Source organism: Macrobrachium nipponense, chromosome 42, assembly GCF_015104395.2.
Source record: "Macrobrachium nipponense isolate FS-2020 chromosome 42, ASM1510439v2, whole genome shotgun sequence".
NCBI lineage: Eukaryota > Metazoa > Arthropoda > Malacostraca > Decapoda > Palaemonidae > Macrobrachium > Macrobrachium nipponense.
The window spans coordinates 36,537,657-36,558,084 of NC_061103.1; the positions used below are offsets into that span (position 1 = coordinate 36,537,657).

Here is a 20,428-nt window from a genome sequence, read left to right on the forward strand (position 1 = left end):
CTCCTGAAAAAAAGGTTCCATCTCTCCATATATTAAAATCCGCTCCAAAAAATGTAATTACAGCCACGAGGCCGAGTTTTGCTCAGATTTTCGTAAAAATCCACCAAATAACTTTTTAAGAAACCTGGTAATAAAGGAATAGACACAATACCTATCAAACAGAACTTAGGCACAGCCTCCTTGCCCGAGATAATGTAATATATTGTTCCCTGTCACAAATAGTAATATACGATAGAAAAACAATGACACGTGGACGCGGAGACACGCATGTCAGCCTTGCCTAACCTAGCAAGCAGTCAGGCCCTTAGTCGAAAAGGGAGATTTGGGGTGAGATTAATAAAAGGCTTTTGGCCCTACGTGGGATTGAACATCAAATTCATAAATATCCGTTGCTTTACCATTATCTTTATAAACACTCATTGCTCACCCAAGTGGGCCTTCCGTCTTAAGCAGGTTGGGATAGAAGTTGAATCTAGGCTACAATCTTGATCGTCTGGGCATGCGCACTTGGTCAACAATTTCCGCTAAAATATGGCCCTGGGTAAACCGCAGACAAGTCTGCTTTCTCAAGAAGCTTCACGGGAAAACTACACGGACGCTTGTTGACGTTACGTTTGTAAACACACACACATACAAAAGGTTCCCGAGTCGGATGAGTCGTAAGCGCCCACACAATCACAGTTGCACGCACATCTACACCATTCACTATGAGATACAGTTTTATGATTTTTTTTTTTTTTATCTTGATACACTTTTACTTTATACCCTTTCTCTTTCCTACCGTTTATTGCAGTGGTAATCCCACGTAAAGGTAAGATCAGCACACAGATTCATCAAATATTTATCGAATCATGGAAAATAATGAAAAAAAAATGAGCAGTTTATTTGCTTACAGAAGCAGAAATTGTAAAAAAAAAAAAAAAAAAAAAAACAGAATGAGGGGGTAACATAAATAAAACACAAACAATTTGAGAATTTTAGGAAAATCGTAAATCCTGGTTTCTGTGAGCAGATAAACTGCTCATTTTTTCAGATTTGAGGCGCAGAGCAGTTATTCACCTTGTTTCTTTTTCTTTTTCTTTTCTTTTTTTTTTTTTTTTTTAATTTTCGGCTTCTGTTAGCAGATAAAACTGCAATTTTGTTCTTAGAAAATATATTTCTGTTTGCGGATCTGCCGAAAGAAGAAATTGAAACAAGTAAAGAAATCTTAAAAAAGCACACACAAGGAGAGCAGCGAATTCGGACCCCTAACCTGCATTCCGTTGTTTATCACAATTTAAACGTCTTTAGCTTTACTCTATTTAATAGTACATCGAACGCAAAAGTCTTCCGACAGCCCGAGTGAATCTTGGAGTAAGGCCCTTTCAAACTATGTCGTACGTAAATGCGACACGATGTCGGACCTACATGCGACTAGTAGTCGACTATTATCTCTAATGTACCTTTTCACACTATGTCGGTCCGGCATCGCATTACAGCCGAAAGGCCCCACTGGACATGTCCGGTGCTGCACCCAGATGAGATTGCCGTTGGCCATTGCCTTCAATAGAGCCCTTTCACACTATGTCGTACGTAAATGCGACACGATGTCGCACCTACATGCGACTAGCAGTCGACTATTATCTCTAATGTACCTTTCCACACTATGTTGGTCCGGCAAATTTGCCGGTCCGGCAGCGCATTACAGCCAACAGGCCCCACTGGACATGTCCGGTGTTTCCCCCAGACGCGATTGCCGTTGGCCATTGCCTTCAATACGCGTCTTCACACTATGCGATTTTTTCCTGCATATACGTGCGACAGCAGTAGACCTCCGCTGCTTCTGGTGATCGGGTGCATTGGGTATTGAAAACATTTGAGAGATATAAATAATGTTATTCCCGTTGCTGAATAACCACTGGTTCCATGCAACGAAAAAACGCCATACAATAATAATAATAACAATAGTGTTATTTGTAAATAAGAAAGAACTACAGGTACGGATAGCTTAAGTATAAACTACTGAGAAATTATTTTCTAAATGATTTGCTGTTTTTTCATTAAGGTTACATATACGTTTTGATACTGAAATTATTTGAAGGTTATCGGCAGATTATTGATATAAAAGAGGACTAAAAGGTTTTGATTTCGATATATATGATTTTTTAAGAAGTTTTTATAGTTAACACGAAAGTTTTATTTACATTAATTAATGAAACAGAGAGAGATATTGATTTTTTTTTATATCAAAGTAAAAGATTTTAGTTTTTTTATATAGATATAACAGTTTATACTTTTGGTAAATAGGGATGTTTCAGCTAACACTAGTTGTTTTCATTTCTCCTTTTTAATTTCTATATGGAAAAGCAAATTTACAAGGAAAGGTCCATATTATTTCCTCTTGATGGTAACTACCAGTTGTTGTACTGGCGAAATATCATCTCTGAATGTCGTATTTCTTTTAGCAACTGGTCATGTAGACGTGACAAGAGTTCCTCAAAGGTTGTTTTAGTCATTTTGAAGTAATTGAAAAATTTATCATTATCTCTCTTCAGCTCCTCGAAAATTGTGGCAAATGCGCCATACAAGTGCTTTTGTGTATTCAAAGGGTGTGCCCAGTGAATTCTAGGTTTTCTCTTTTTTCTCAAATGTAATAAATAAAGACAATAATTTTCTCCTCCTGTCTATCTAGTCACCACGACAGCCTGAAAGCAGACTGCAAGCGCTTGTCAAAAATTGGATCACTTTGTACGGCAGTCGGACAAATGTACGATTTGCGCAATTTTGTGTCGCATTTAGATCCGGCACTGCAATCGTATCTTGGTCCGACAAGAATCGCATAGAGTGAAAGGGCCTTAGTAAGAATGGGTTTTTTGAAAAGATAATTGCCATTTTAAACGTCTCATAACACTCGCTACCTAAGGAAGACATTGCTGGAGATCATCTATCGAGTGTCGTACTGTACTGTATACACTGCGCATGCTCAGGAATGACGTAAGAAGGAGATTGGGGTTGGAGAGAAAACTATAATATATTGGAAGGTCCTGATACGAACTTTAGGAAACTTACATAAACGTGAAAATATGTGTTATTCCATTATTTTGCCTTCCGTCTTCTCAAATCTGAGTTGGTAGACCATTTTCCGCTGTTCAAATTCATTGTCGAATCGAAGGATGACTGGAGGGGTAATTCAGTCTAGAAAAGAGGGAACTGAAAGAAGTTTAAGACACTTTCGCTCTCCTCCCATCTGGCTCTGGTGTTCTCCTGTCGTTTGTGTGGCCCAAGATCTCAAAATAAACAGGTTACAATTTGTTAATATAAAAATCCAAAAACTTGAGCTAAATTTCGAAATCATGAATATGAAACGAACCAAGAAATACTCTAAAGGATAAAAGGAAATGAAAGAAAGGCATTTTATAAATAACACAAATATATATGTAAATTTCTATATATACAATCCATAATACCTTTACAATCTTGTACTGATATGTACATATGTAGACATCCTCGGATTTCGGGAAAAACAAACACACAAACCAAACGTCAGGAGAAACAAACAGCCGAGAGAGATTTTTTAAATAAACTCCACTGATCAAGATGTTTGTTCCTCTAGCACCAACGATTCAGAACTGCGCGTGCGCAGTAAAAGACTGACGAGGTAACATCTATTACAGATCATTTCAGAATAGAGAGAGGCTACAGATTTACAACGGTAGACCATTTCAGAATAGAGGCTACGGATTTACAAAGGTAGACAGTTTCAGATTAGAAAGACTACAGATTAACAAAGGTAGGCAATTTCAAAAATCGAAAATACAGATTTAAAAAGGTAAACAATTTCAGAATAGAGAGAGACTATAGATTTACAAAGGTAGACAATTTTACAATAGAGAGAGAATACAGATTTAAAAAGGTAAACAATTTCAGGATAGAGACTACAGATTAACAAAGGTTGACAATTTCAAAAATCGAAAATACAGATTTAAAAAGGAAGACAATTTCAGAATAGAGAGAGACTATAGATTTACAAAAGTAGACAATTTTACAATAGAGAGAGAATACAGATTTACAAAGGTAGACAGTTTCAGATTAGAAAGACTACAGATTAACAAAGGTAGACAATTTAAAAAATCGAAAATACAGATTTAAAAAGGTAGACAATTTCAGAGTAGAGAGAGAGAGACTATAGATTTACAGAGGTAGACAGTTTCAGAATAGAGAGACACTACAGTTTTACAAAGGCAGACAATTTCAGATTCGAGGCTAGAGATTTACAAAGGAAGACAGTAACGCAAATTCTGTATTAAAACTATCCAGAAACACGAATTACAAAGAATACAGCATCTATATAACAGAATGCACAATAACAGCAAAGACATTGACGCTTAATTTTAAATTTGGCCACATTGAATTTTGTATATTTAAAAAAAAATTTCAGTAATCTTAAAAAGAATATCTTCAAGATAGAGTGCAAGGTAAATTTTTATTTTCTTAACCTTTCTTCACATATCGAATCACATATCGAATGCACAAGTGTTAAGTAACTTGCAAAAGATTAAGTCACAATCTTCATATAGACTAAAATTTACACAAAATAGACACATCCACTACCTGATTATTTTTTAGCAAATGAATCATTTGATTGAAGGACTCAGGGAATCCCCTTGTTTTAATCTTCCTTTGGTCCTGATTCAATAGGACTCATGGAATCCTCTAGACTTCGACCGTCACTCGTATTTGTCTTCGAAGTGAGTCATCTGCCGGAGGCATTCGGAGGGAGCTGATGGCGGAAGAAGAGGCCCATCGACGGGATCTATCAGTTCCCCTTCGTCGTCATCATCGTCCTCCTCCTCCTCTATTTCGTCTTCATCGACATCATCGTCATGGTCGTAATCATCGTCTTCGTCGAATGGCCTCAAGTGAGCTCCGATGTCGACGCCATCTTTCCCCTCCAGATCTGCTCCTACTTCTTCTCCTGATACTGCTGCTACGCCCTCTGCTGCTGTTCCCTGCTGCTGCTGCTGCTGCTCCGGATGCTGTTGTTCCTGGTGGTGCTGTTCTCCGGGCATCTGCTGTTTTTGCTGCTGCTGCTGTTGTTCTCTCTTCTTGATCTCCGCGTGACGCCATTTCATCCGTCTGTTTTGGAACCAGACCTTTACCTAGGGGAGAGGATAAGTCTATTATTATTATTCTGAGGCTACCGAAAGCAAGGTGTGTGTGTGTGTGTGTGCGTGTGTAATCTTCATTGCATTAGGTGAAATAAAATTTATTCTGTTACCTTTCAGTGGGTATCCTATTGGAGAATGCCATGATTAATATTCTGCAATTATTTCTGTATCCTACATCTTCATACCCAAGAAGAAAAGCTCACACAGACCTGATTTTTGACCTGGGCAAAATCTTGCTATTACTATTGTCACTGAAATGGGTATCCTATTTGGAGAATGCCCTTAATATTTAATCCTGCCAATTATTCTTCAATAATCCAAAGGGCATCCTACATCTCCATACCCCAAAGAGAAAATCTTACATAGGCCTAATGATTCACCTGGGAATTAATATTGCTAATCCTATTGTGTCACTGAACTGGCTATCCTATTTGGAGAATGCCGTCAATTTAACATCCTGCGAATCCTTCTGCATAATCAAACGGGCATCCTATATCGCCATACCCAAGTAAAATAGCTCACACAGGCCTAATGATTTACCTGTGCGTCCGTAAGGCCTAGAGTGGCAGCCAACTGTCGCCTGTCAGGCTTCGTGATATACTTCTGCAGTTGGAATCTCTTCTCCAGGCCCTTCCTCTGTAGGTTGCTGAAGACCGCCCTGGTCCAGGTACGTTTCCGGCGCCCATGGGAACCCGAGGTCACGCCCATGACCTCGTGTCTGTGGGCGGTGGCGGCGCCCATGCTGCTACCGTATACTGTAGGAGGGGAAGTACAAGGTAAGGTTGGTTTGTTTATGTATGCTTATATGCAATGGTCATTGGTTTTTCTTTGTGTGTTGTAGAAGATTTAGATTAATAATTAAAGGGAGTATATTTACATTTAGTTGGAAATGTACTAAATTATGTGTAAAATAAAGTTGCTCAGATGTGACACAGGCCTAATTTCAAACCGCGTAACAACGAGTTACCTCAGCAACACTTTCTTAAGAGACAACTTCCCGCCTAAATATTAGACATTCTATTCATAAAAACCAAGTTACATCTCCATTTACAACTCCTTTCACTCCTCGTACCACAAACTTCCACCCAACACCACTCCGCAGGGCCACTTCCCCAGCTGGAGGAATTCGAAGATGCGCCACCAGAACCGTCAACAGTTTAAGTGATAATTTTGCCCCGATGGTTTGTTCACGTCAGAGTGGTAAAGCCTCGATGTTTGCAACGAACGCCCAATGGAAGCCATAAGCCCGCTGATTGATGAAACGTTATAGCCTAATAAAAGGGCATGAATGCCCACCCTCCTCACGAAAGTTAGCCAAAACATTGGTGTGAAAACGCTCCATTACTGCAGAGAATTTTAGTCACGGTGCCAAGCACTGCTCCCCTTGTCAGATACCTTCGTCTCAGGAAGAGGCTGAGCGAACGAAGATTTAAGCGAAAATCTCGTTACAGACGAAGCTTTTCATCAGGAAAACGCTAAACGAAGAAAGATTTAAGCTAAAATCTCGTTACAGACGAAGTTTTTCGTCAGGAAAAGTCTAAACGAAGAAAGATTTAAGCCAAAATCTCGATACAGACGAAGGTTTCCGTAAGGAAGAGGGTAAGCGAACGAAGACTTGAGGGAAAATCTTCGTTACAGACGAAACTTTTCCGCGGGCGTAAACAGGCGTCCAATGACTCAAAACGTTGACGGAAAGGCGTAAACTGTTTGTGCCCGCCCCAATCACAGCTCCCGGAATGGCGGGATAACTTCGGGTGGAACCGTAAACATCTGACAGTCGAGCAAATGCTTCTTCTAGACTCATATGTTTCCCCGTAAACGATTCTGACCTTTGTGATGGCACACCACAATGGATTTTTTTTTTTTTTTTTTTTTTTATTTCACGTGACTTCGAGATTGCTTGAACGATGACGTGCAGACATGCCCCTGAGATGTAATACTGTAGCACGTACGTACACACGCCCCTCGGTACGTCGTGGGCATGGGTCTATGTATGACGCTGCATTAAAACAGTACCATCATGTCTCGCTGTGTCCGAAACCCCCTAATTTGTTAGAAAAAAAATAGAACATAAAAGACAAAGACGAGAGAGAGAGAGAGAGAGAGAGAGAGAGAGAGAGAGAGAGAAAGGCCGCAGGCTGGCTATAATGATGCTGGTGGCTTATTTGTACAGAGCTTGGCTACCTCTGGTGGGGCAAGTGTTTGACGGCACAAAACAACATTAAACATACCCATCCGTCCCTCCCCCATTAACCACTCCCCCCCCCACCTCTCTCTCTCTCTCTCTCTCTCCTCTCTCTCTCTCTCTCTCTCTCTCTCTCTCTCTCTCTATATCTATATATATACCTATATATATATATATATATTATATATATACTAGATATATATAGATTTATTATAGATATATAGATATATAGATATATTAAGATATATAGAGATATAGATATATAGATATATAGATTATATTATATAGATATATAAATATATATATAGATAATATAGATATCTAGAATATTAGATATATAGATATATAGATATATAAATATATAGATATATATCTATATATATATATATATAATATATATATATATACACATGAGTGAAAATAGAGAATAAATAAATGAGAATTAAGCCCAAAGAGAGAGATAGAGAAAGAGAGAGAGAGAGAGAGCTATCTTTAATCTGACGACAAATACAAGGCAGACTATAAAAAGAGACATACGCAGACTCCATCCCCACCAGAGAGAGAGAGAGAGAGAGAGAGAGAAGAGAGAGAGAGAGAGAGAAAAGAGAGAGAGAGGAGGACGAGAGAGAGAGAGAGAGAGAGGAGAGAGGGGGGGGGGAGAGAGTTCCGTGCCATTGTCTATTATGATCCCAGGATGTTATCCCAGAAGGTTTAGACCCCCCAAGTTTTATGATGGGGAAGGTGGCCGGGCACAGCTGGTGTGCCACGGTGCCCAAAATGGGCATCTTGAAAGAAAATGTTTAGAGGGGTATTTTAGGAGGAAGAGTATGAAGGAGAGAGAGAGAGAGAGAGCTGATTTCCTCAATAGGAAAGGAAAGGAAATAACCAGAGGTTTGGGTCAAGCGAGAGAGAGAGAGAGAGAAAGAGAGAGAGATAGGGGGGTGGGAGAGGGGTATGTGTACGTGGGGGTATAAGGATGAGAGAGAGAGAGAGAGAGAGAGAGAGAGAGAGTTGATTTCCACAATGTGAAAGGAAAAAATCAACTACTGGTTTGGGTCAAGCTAGAGAGAGAGAGAGAGAGAGAGAGAGGTGGCGGAGAGGGGTGGGTGTGTAGGAGGTATTATAAGAATGAGAGAGAGAGAGAGGGGAGGGGGGGAGTGAGTGTGTGTAAGGTTAACTAAAGCGGTTTGTCTATTGTTTTATAGATGATGATTTTTTTAAAATTATTTTTGGCATTTAAAAATTCAAACATTAAAACAAGATCCTTTGTTTTTTTAAATTTTAGTTAGTTTTGGAAATTAAAAAGAAAATTATTTTATAATTTTTAAACTTTAGGTTAAAAATATATTGGTGGGCTAATGGGATCTTTTTTTATTATTAATATTTCGTTTTAAAAAAAGCTTTGAACATTTTTTTAAATTCTAGGTTATGAATATATTGGTGGAGTATGGGATCTTTTTTATTATTAATATTTCGTTTTAAAAATTTAAAAAATCTTTAAAATTTTTAAGCTGAAGTTAGATTTGCATTTAAAAACTGAGAACTCTTTCATTCACTTTTTTTAAAATCCAAAACAGTTCAAACAGTACCGGACAAATATATTATTCATGAGTACTTAAGTCATCCCCTCCCCGCTCTAGATCGAACCCAGGCTTCTGACACTATACGTCAAGAAGACCCTCTGAGAGAGAGAGAGAGAGAGAGAGAAAGAGGAGAATTTACTGGGAAATAAGACCTGGCATTATTTTATTTATATATATTTTTTCCCCTAAAAGCATCCGGGCGATCTGTTTAAAGACTTCAACCCCAGTGCCTGGTTTCTTCACTGTTTATTTCATGCGAAGTCTGCGTTTGTTTCTGTTCATAGTCTGGTTTTTTATGCTCTCTCTCTCTCTCTCTCTCTCTCTCTCTCTCTCTCTCTCTCTGGCAGAAAAGTTTACGTTTATCTCTGTTCATAGTCCGCTTTTTATTCTCTCTGTCTCTGTCTCTCTTCCTCGTAGAGAAAGTTCATAGTCTGCTTTTTATCTGTCAAGTTTTATACTTTCTCTCTCTCTCTCTCTCTCTCTCTCTCTCTCTCCTTCCTCGTAAAGAAATCTTCGTTTGCCTCGGCTCATAGTCTGCTTTTTATTGGTCGAGTTTTATACTCTCTCTCTCTCTCTCTCTCTCTCTCTCTCTCTCTCTCTCTCTCTCTCTTCTCTTCTTCGTAGAGAAATCTACGTTTGTTTCTGTTCATAGTCTGTTTTTTATTCGACAAATATTAAATATTCCCCCCCTTCTCTCTCTCTCTCTCTCTCTCTCTCTCTCTCTCTCTCTCTCTCTCTCTCTCTCTCTCTCAAAATAAAAAGTCCTTCCTTAAGCAAGCTGTTTCGTCAATTGTCGAAGCAATTTGTCAAGAGAATCATAAAAGAAATGACCCGGATTGACCCCGAATACAAACTTCGCTGAGGTCAGGCATGAGACATGTGGTTTTGTTAATTGATTCTGAAAAACTCTCTCTCTCTCTCTCTCTCTCTCTCTCTCTCTCTCTCTCTCTCTCTCTCTCTCTGGGATGGTGTGAGGTTTTGTAAGAAAATGGATTCTTTTAAATTTCAGAAGTCAGAAAAAGTCTCTCTCTCTCTCTCTCTCTCTCTCTCTCTCTCTCTCTCTCTCTCTCTCTCTCTCTGTCAGATATAACTGGAACCTTAAAAGTCTAAGCGCACAATCCATGCATTTATTCACTACCCTAAAACAATCGTCCTTGTATTTATAATTTACTTACGTTCTTATCTATCTGTTTATTCATTTGTTAATTTTTCTTTTCTTTTCTAATACCTGATCTCTTCTTTCTGTATTTCCTATTAGCTGTCGTTACTTCTTTCAAACGAACGCTGTAATATTCTTTGGAAGCTTGATTTCAAGCTGGTGTTCCCCTTCTATGGGTTAGTCCTATATGAATAGTGCTCATCTTCTGAATAATAATAATAATAATAATAATAATAATAATAATAATAATAATAATAATAATAATAATAATAATAATGCAAGTAGAGGCTTCTCAACGCCGGGAGAATAAGATGTAAACAAGAAATTGCTGATACAACGTTTCTTGGTTTAAGTGTTGTTTCTCATCAGATGTTGCGCGTCGCCTCTGCATCTGCTGTCCATTGTTGACGATGATGAATCAGGAAGCGAGCAGCGGTGACGATTCTCTCTCTCTCTCTCTCTCTCTCTCTCTCTCTCTCTCTCTCTAGGTATCTGTGTCTATTTACTTGTTCCTGGGTTGTCTCTCTATCCTATGAGACAACTTCTAATCTACGAAGTTACGTTGTCAGAATACGTATTCTCTCTTCCTCTCTCTCTCTCGATCGATCGACAGAAGCATCTACTTGACAAAAGCGAAAGTGTCACTTTTCGACAAAATCTACCCCAAAAAAGTTTCATTTTCCAACAAAAGTCTACCTAAGAAAGTGTCATTTTTCGACATAACATACTTTAAAAAGTGTCACTTTTCGACAAAAGTCTCTAGTTTTAAAATCGGTTACTTTTCAACAAAAGTCTCTACTTTTACTTAAGAATTGTCACTTTTCGACAAAAGTCTCTAATTATAAATTGTCATTTTTCGACAAAGGCCTCTACTTATAAAGTGTAATTTTTCGACAAAGGTCTCTACTTATAAAGTGCAATTTTTCGACACAGGTCTCTACTTGCACAGTGTCCTTTTTCGACAAAGGTCTCTACTTATAAAGTGTCATTTTTGACAAAGGTCTCTACCTTTAAAAAGTAAAAGTGTCACTTTTCAACCAAAAATGTCACTATCTTTAAAAGTAAAAGTGCCACTTTAAAAAAGTCTCTACTTTAAAAAGTAAAAGTGTCACTTATCCATAAAAAAGTCTCCACCTTCAAAAAGTAATAGTGCCACTTTTCGACAAAAAAAAAGGTCTACATAAAAAAAGTAAAAGTGCTACTTTTCGACAAAAAAGTCTACTTTTAAAAAAGTAAAAGTATCACTTTTCGACGAAACAAGTCTCTACTTTAAAAAATTAAACGTGCCACTTTTCCACAAAAAAGTATCTACCTTTAAAAAGTAAAAGTGTCACCTTTCCACAAAAAATATCTACTTTTTAAAAGTAATAGTGCTACTTTTCCGCAAAAAAGTGTCACTTTTCGACAAACAAAGTCAACCTTTAAAAAGTAAAAGTATCACTTTTCCACAAAAAAGTCTCTATATCTCTATATTCAAAAAGTAAGTGTTACTTTTTGACAAAAAAGTCTACTTTTAAAAAGTAAAAGTGTCACTTTTCCACTAAAAAAAATCTCTACATTCAAAAAGTAAGTGTTACTTTTCGACAAAAAAGTCTACTTTTAAAAAGTAAAAGTGTCACTTTTCTACGAAACAAGTCTCTATCTTTAAAAAGTGTCACTTTTCGACGAAACAAGTCTCTACCTTTAAAAAGTAAAATTGCCACTTTTCAACAAAAAAAAAGTAAAGTAAAAATGATACTTTTTGACAAAATTAAGTCTACCTTTATATGTAAAAGTGTCACGTTTCGAAAAAAAAGAAAAAAAAAATTCTCTATAATCAAAAAGTAAAAATGTAACTTTTGGAAAAAAAAACTTTTAAAAAGTAAAAGTGTCACTTTTCGACAAAAACCCACCACTTATATATATATATATATATATATATATATATATATATATATATATATATATATATATATATATATATATATATATATATATATAAAAGTGTCTACCCTACTCACGAGAAGCGTAGGGCAGGAGATGCGCGGGATGATGTGCAGTGTACAACGGCGAATAGTAATACCCACACTCCCCCGGGCACTTCGAATCACACCCGCAAGAGGGTATCACGGGGCAGGTCATCGTGGGGCCACCAGGGCAGGGGACGCTGCTGTGGGTGGACGTGGTGACTGTCGTGATGACTGGGCACGTGGTGGAGCTGCCCAAGCCCGAGGAAAGGGGCAAGACTGGGCACGTACCGGACGAAGTCGCTAAAGGAGAAGTAAACATGGCAGGGCTGGGCATCGCGGGTACTGGGGAGATTTCTGGAAAAGAAATGACGAAGATTAATGTGTTTTCTTGGAGCGATTTTTGGTTTTTGAGAAAGAGAGAGAGAGAGAGAGAGAGAGAGAGAGAGAGAGAGAGGGGTTGAGCGGGATGGTGGGGGGGAGGGGGGAGAACTAGTGGGGAGATTTCTGAAAGGAAGTAGTAAAATTAATATATTTATTTAAGCCATTTTTGATTGACTTAGATACGATGAGAGAGAGAGAGAGAGAGAGAGAGAGAGAGAGAGAGAGAGAGGGCGGGGGGAGATGGGGGGATTTACTGGGGGAGATCTCTGAAAAGAAATGGTAAAATTAATTTTCTTTAAGCTATTTTTGTATTGATTTAGATACTATGGAGAGAGAGAGAGAGAGAGAGAGAGAGAGAGAGAGAGAGAGAGTTTTTTTTTTTTTGAGAGAGAGAGAGGAGAGAGAGAGAGAGAGAGAGAGAGAGAGAGAGAAATAGGAAGATGGATATACTCATTCCTTGAAGCAATTTTGGTACTGGTTAAAATAATATGAAGAGAGAGAGAGAGAGAGCACGTGTATTTGATGGTGGTAAGATGAACGTCATCCATATCAGTATCATGTAAACACGCATTTGGGGTCCTATAAGCCTGGGCTCGCTCACCAGTGCTGATTGAGACGTTCTCTCTCTCTCTCTCTCTCTCTCTCTCTCTCTCTCTCTCTCTCTCATCATACGAAAAAACCTTAACTTACGAGCCTGTACATCAGCAGGATACAAAAAATTCAAGACGAAGAAGAAGACAAAGAAGAAGAAGAAGAAGAATTAACTGATATGACGATGATGAAATTCGTCCCTATCTAGTTTACGTCGAACGTAAATATAATGAACGAACGAACGGCTCCCTGACGTAGTAGCCTGCCTACGTTCAGCGGGCTCTTGAGAGAGCGGATATAGCAGGAGTTCTGGGAACGTTGGAGAGAGAGAGAGAGAGAGAGAGAGAGAGAGAGAGAGAGATTATAGTGCAATATTAAACGTTGATGAAATCTGGTTCACTGACAGGCAAGAGAATAAATAATTTTAACCTTAGTGTTGAGAGAGAGAGAGAGAGAGAGAGAGAGAGAGAGAGAGGGAGAGAGTCTTTATCCGTTGAAAAATTGATAGAATCGAGGCGCACTCATTAGGCCTAAGAAAATAAATCATACTTCTGGCAAAGTCTTCATTGTTTCAGCGATGTCTGTTTGGGATGTGTTTATCGTACAATTAAAAACAAATAATTTCCCTCTCTCTCTCTCTCTCTCTCTCTCTCTCTCTCAAGGATGCGCTAAGAATTTTGTATGGGTATTATTCTCTCTCTCTCTCTCTCGACAAAAATAAAAATAAGAGCTTTACCTAAAATTTAGATTTTAAGAAAATAGTTTATCAAAATGATATAACCTTATCAGTGGAGAGAGAGAGAGAGAGAGAGAGAGAGAGAGAGAGAGAGAGAGAGAGAGTCAAGAAAACAAAAATTAAAGAATTCAAGCTTTAAATTATTATTATTATTATTATTATTATTATTACCTCTTTCCAGCCTCAATATACAGTATCATCGCCTGTTTATTTTCTCCCGCAAAATATCAGAGTACCTCGTAGGCCTATACTTTCCCGAGGTGTCGACAGGCCTATATAAGAAACAGGACTCCTTGTAAACCACAGTAGGCCTTTGACAGGCGTTTGTGTTGGTAACTGCTTACTTGACAGGCCTCCTGTCAACTTGACGGGGGAGCTTTTGTTACATAGGTCATCAAACACTGTCAGACAGACCCTACTGTTTTTAGATAATAATAATAATAATAATAATAATAATATAATAATAATAATAATAATAATAACAATAATAATAATAATAATAATAATCTCAGCAATAAGTTACCATAATGAATAAATACCCATTAGTATGTTATCATTTTTAATCCATGCCTTTCTTCTAAATAATAATAATAATAATAATAATAATAATAATAATATAATAATAATAATAATAATGACAGACCAGCGTACGAAAAAACATACCAGGAATAGACGTCAAAAAACAAAACCAAAAATACATACCGCCAGAAAATAAAAAAATCTAATAATAATAACTAATAATATAATAATAATAATAACTAATAATAATAATAATAATAAATAATAATAATAGAAAGCGTACGAAAAAAATACCAGAAATACACGCCAAAAAAAATATCACCGAATGAAAGTAAATAATTAATTAATAATAATAATAGTAATAATCAATAATAAATTAAAAATAAGGAAAGGCGTGTTGCGTAAAAAAGTACCAGGAAAATAAGATTTGTCCTAAGAAAAAGAATAGAAACAATTACTACCGAAAAAGGAAATTAATAATAATAATTAATAATAACTAATAACTAACTAATAACTAATAATACCGTTTGTTCCAAAATTTTTTCCAGAAATTTGTCATATTTCTCATCCATAGACTTGATTATACGTAGGCAACCACAGGAGACGCGGAAATATAGTCCAGTTACCAAGCGCTTTCGCGTATATTTTTATATAGAGATATTAAATAGAAAACTTGAAAAACGAAAAATCAAAGCCTTTAAGAAGTAAAACATTATTACTATTATAACTATGTCATCAGTAGTTACAAGGATTAGGATGTCCCAAAGACTTGTGAGTCCATCCGAGGAGACATCGTGTGCTCACTTATCTGTAGGAGCAGGTTTTACTGTGCATTCACAGTGTCCTAATGATTCTGTCTAGCTTTCTTTTAAACTCTTCCACACTGTTGCTGTTTACAGTTTCTGGTGGAAGTCTATTCCACGTGTCACATATCTAGTATGTGAAGAAGTTCCCACAATGGGATGTGTTGTATCTCTTCAGTTCTGGTTTGAAGGGAATAAATTACAGCTACCAGACGATAAAAAAGTATACTTTGAAAATGCTCAAGGGACTGTACCTGCAGTCAGTAGAACAGGCTGTTGCTAAAAGGTGCCATTGCACTGCCCTACAATTTTATGAAGGTTATCATCTAATATAAAACGACCTGAACATAAGTTGATTGGTAAAATACTTAATAAAGGCATATTCAATGATGTTTCTTTCAAAATAAATTGCTAAAAGAAATACCACATTTTTAAAAGAGATATAATTGATTCTGCCTTTATTCAGCATTTTGACAATCAACTTACGAATCTTGGTTCAGGTCTTTTCAAAATTTGCATTTATAAAAAGAATTGTTAAGTATTCTTACTTATTGCTTGGTTGTGACAATTCGTTTTCTCCAAACTACTGATTAATTACATACAGTAATGATGTCTCGCTTGTTAATGGCTTTGACCTTTGTTTTGTGAAGTTTTCTTTTATATTTATCTATTTATCAATTTTACTTTGTACCCCGAGGAAGTGTACGCAATACGCGAAAGCCCTTGGTACATGGACTTGATTTTCACCTTTCCTGTGGTTGTCTAAGTATAATAAAGTCTATAGATGAGAAACGTGACAAATTATTGACTAAAATTCTTGTAATAAACGTATTATTATTATTATTATTATTATTATTATTATTATTATTATTATTATTATTATTATTATTATTATTATTATTATTATTATTATTATTTTCTCGCTGGTATTTCTTTATTCTTTTTTCTGACGTCTATTCCTGGTGTTTCTGATAAGCTTTCTGTCATTATTACTATTATTATTTATAAAAAGTAATGGATTAAAATAATAATAATAATGGGCATAATCCTTATCATTATTATTATTATTCATAAGAAATTACATCAAATAATTAAGTAGCACCAATTAGCTATCTCCTAAAACCGAATAAATAAAAATGATCACAAATCCATCAATGAAAAATCCTTCTACTCGGACCATCAAAAACCTGTCTACGCTCTTCCCAAACCCCCATTCATTCATCAAGAGTGAAAAATGAATGACTCTGAGCAATTATTCACGAACTGACTGCGGAAGACTGTTTGGGAATCCTCCAAAGGAAAATCGATCCTATTGCTTATATCCTTAAGGGTTAGTTTTCAGTACCACTTGAATCTTGAAACTATGTGAGGTTGGGTTACCCCGTGGGTGTTCAAAGGTAAATTGGCCTTATGGATAGGTTGATAAGGTCCAAAATCCTTTGAGGGGTTAATATTGGACCCTCCATACGGGCAGTGTCAGGGAAAAAAGATACAATAATAGTTTACCAATTAACTTGTCATATAGTACCAGATTTAATAGCGTTTAGAGCTTTATTGACCGATTTTGGGTATTTTTGGGTATACAGAATTTCAACAATAAGACAATATTATGCTTCAGTTAATGAGAATTACCGGAATTTTAGCTTTAATGACAACGAATAACGCTTCCACGAAGATGCAAACGTTAGTAACTGATAAAATTGGTTCTACAGTGATTTAATAAGGAATGAAAAATATCCGAATAAGGCATCAATGAAAAGGAAAATAACTCAGAAAGCGTTATTAGCGGATAAATAATAATGCATTGTAGTACACTTTCGGCTGTACAGTAATGTAATAATAATAGAAAATGAAAAATATCAGAATGAAGCCTCAATGAAAATATAAAATAACCATTCAATAACAATGCATTTAGTAACGATGTATATTGGGATCAAATTTATCCTACAATAATTTAATAATAAAATTGAAACATCTCATAATAACGCCTCATTGAATAATAGCGCAGAAAGCGTTATTAACCAATAAATAATAATGCATTGTATGATATTTTTGGTTCTATAGTATTTGATAATACAAAATAATAACATTGGAATAATACATCAATGAAAATAACGCAGAGAGACATTAGTTATTGACAAACAATAAGGCGCTTTCGATAAATAATAAAACATATTATGAGTATTCTTCTTCTTGGTCTACAGTCATTTGATAAAACAAAATGATATGTATTAGAATAACGCCCCGGTGAAGGTAAAAAAAAAAAAAATAACGTAGATAGCGTTAATAAAGGATGACTGATAATGCATCCAAAGGTATATATTGTTCTAAAGTAAGTGAATAACGAGAATAAAATATTTCAGGATAAAACCTCAGTACAAATCGAAAATAATGCAGGAATCGTTATTAGCCGAAGATTAATAACGCATTTCGGGGTATAATCGATTTGAAGAATATTTGATAAAATAAAATAAAAATTAAAACATTAAAATAACGCCTCAAGGAAAATCGAAAATAAAGAAGAAAACCTTATTAGTCGACAAAAAATAATGCATTACGGCGTATACCAGATTCTAAAATTATTTGATAATAAAAACTTAAATCATTAAAGTAACGTCTCTAGGGAAATCGAAAATGAAGTAGAAAACCTTATTAGCCGATGAATAATGATGCATTTTCGGATAATATTGGGTTTACAATTATCTAATAAATAACGCCTCGATGAAGATAAGAATTAACCAAGGAAGCGTTTTATTAACCAATATTTAATAATGTATTTTTCGGTATTTTCGTTTCTACGAATTAATGAAAAAAATAAATGATTCCATCATCTTTGATAATAAGAAATAAAAAAAATATATTAGAATAACGCCTATAAATGATAATGCATTTTGGTGTATAATTGGTTGTACTACAATCATTTAATTTTAAAAACTAAAAATATTAAGATAAAGCAAAAAACGTTATTAGCCAATATTTAATAATGCATTTTGGCGTATAACTGGCTCTACAATAATTTAATTTAAAAACGAAAAAATATTATAACAACACGGAAAAGTATCATCTATCAATAAATGATTATGCACAATGGGATATTTTTAGTTCCACAAAAATTTAATAAAAAGAAAAAATATATCAAAATAAAGCAGAGAGCGTTATTAACTAATAAAGAACGATGCATTTTGGGGTATAATTGGGTCTACAATAATTTAATAAAAAATATTGAAATAATGCAGAAAGCATTATCAACCGATAAATAAGATGTAATGTATTTAGGGTATAATTGGGTCTACGATAATTTAATTTAAAAAATATGAAAGTAACGTTGAAAGCGTCATTAACTAATAAGCAACAACGCATTGGGTCTACACTCATTTAATCTAAAAACAAAATATATTAAAATAACGCAGAAAGCGTCATTAACTAATAAATAACAATGCACTGGGTCTGCAATAATTTAATATAAAAACAAAAAATATTAAAATTGTGCAAAAAGCATAATTGACCAATAGATACTTAGGCATTTTGGGGTATAATTGGCTCTCAAATTATGCAATTAAAAAGTTAGATACAAAAATATAATTCCATTACCTTTCCTGGGCTCCGAAGCCAGGAGCCTCTCGACTCCGAACTTCAGCGGCGACGGAGGCGCTGACGAAGAAGACGATTTCGTGTAGGGCGTCGCCGCCGCCCCCCCAACCCCCACTAGCCCCAACCCTTGGGCGGAAGCCAGGGCGTGGTGGTGACGGGGACTCACGGGCGTCGCAGGCCTGCCAGCGGGAGCCTGCTGCGGTAAGACGACGCAGGCTGCCGTTCTGGGCACCGTTGGAGGATGAGGAAGAGGGTGATGAGGTGGGATGAACAAGGGCGCCGCCCTTAGGCCCTCCTTTCCTTCCAGCATCGTCAGGAGGCCGCCCAGAGGAGGGATCATGGGCGGGGTGGGTATTTCCCACGGCAGGGCGCCGGAGACGAACATTTTTATTTTTTGGTTGAGTTTTGGGGCGGGGCGCCTCTTACCGGAAGTGAATGCCCAGGTACCCTCTATTCAGATTTGGGCAAAAGTGACACTAGTAATTACCTTGCTTGCTTTAACTGATTACTAACTCCTTTTTGAATCCTAAGGGATCCGACGGGCGGGGCGGGGCGCCTCTGCCCAGAAGTGAATGCCCAAATGCCCTCAATTTAAATTTGGGCCAAAATCACCGTTTAACAATGATTATTATTACCTTATCTGCTTTAACTAACTACAAACTCTTTTCAAATCCTCAAGAGCCAAGTTTATAATACCCAAGTGTATATGAGTATATTTTGGGCATAGCATTCCAACGATACCCTTTTAAAAATGTCATCTATGTCTATATGACCTCCACAGGGGACGAGATATCCCCGACGCCTCTTTTCCTGGACACTTCAGACACCAGTCAACGCACAAACTCCCTCGACCACTTACCCTTCGTGACTGAGGACAGTACCGTCATGTTGCCTCTCTTCAACAACTGGGTATTCTAAGCCCCGCCCCCCTGTGCCCTAGTGCCCGCCTCTTGCCGTGATGTTGTGGGGTATTTTGGACCTTTTAAAACATCAATAGATACTTCTGTAGTATTTATATTATTTAAAATACGTATTAATATTCATAATGTCCCTCTTTTAGAAATCGCTTAATAAAAACCTTGAGGAAATACCCAAAAAATGCCCTGTGAGCCCCGCCCACTCGTGCCCGCCCCATGCCAAGTTGCTTGGGCATTTGATGCCATTTGGAACATCCGTAAACACCTCCGTGATATCTTTATAATCTAAAATACTTACCATTCTCTATAATATCCTTCTTTTACGTGAATTTCTGTAAAAACCGACGAAAAACTCCCCAAAACAAGCATTTATCCAGCATTCATCCAACCCACCAATCAGGAGCGAGAATTAACAAGACTGATCGACGATTGGTCAGACGTTCTGGCTTTGCCTTCTGATTGGTAGACGCCGCTTCCCATGAGGCTTAACGCAGATCTTCCGTTGCAATTGCAAGCAAAGGTCTCTTCTCTCTATCTCTCTCTTAGTGCAAGACGCAGTTGAAGGACAATGAGATAAAACTGACACCGTCAGCAGGAATGGTGATTAGGGATGTTGTCAGCAGCCTCCTGACGGCGCTGACATGAACAAATATGGCGACGAGTTAATGAACAAAGTGGGCATTGGAAAGAACTTGGAGGTTTTTGGGTCGGATGTAATGATAAACAAAAATGCTAATGAAAAAATAATGCTAACTAAAAATAAGTTTCAAAAAAATAATGATAAGTAAAAATAATGATCCACAAAAATAATGATAACTAAAAATAATGATCCACAAAACAATGATAAAATTAATGATAAACAAAAGT

General features: G+C 36.7%; 1 protein-coding gene across 1 annotated transcript; it reads right to left on the bottom strand.

The window, feature by feature from the left end:
• Positions 1-3,436: 3,436 nt before the first annotated feature.
• LOC135213119 (H2.0-like homeobox protein) lies at positions 3,437-19,650 on the bottom strand. Its single transcript, XM_064247023.1, has 4 exons — positions 18,645-19,650; positions 12,075-12,377; positions 5,688-5,902; positions 3,437-5,138 (listed from the first exon to the last, which is right to left on the bottom strand). The coding sequence occupies exons 1-4, from the start codon at positions 19,027-19,029 to the stop codon at positions 4,707-4,709; spliced, it is 1,335 nt and encodes a 444-aa protein (XP_064103093.1). The 5' UTR covers positions 19,030-19,650; the 3' UTR covers positions 3,437-4,706.
• Between the last annotated feature and the right edge of the window lie 778 nt (positions 19,651-20,428).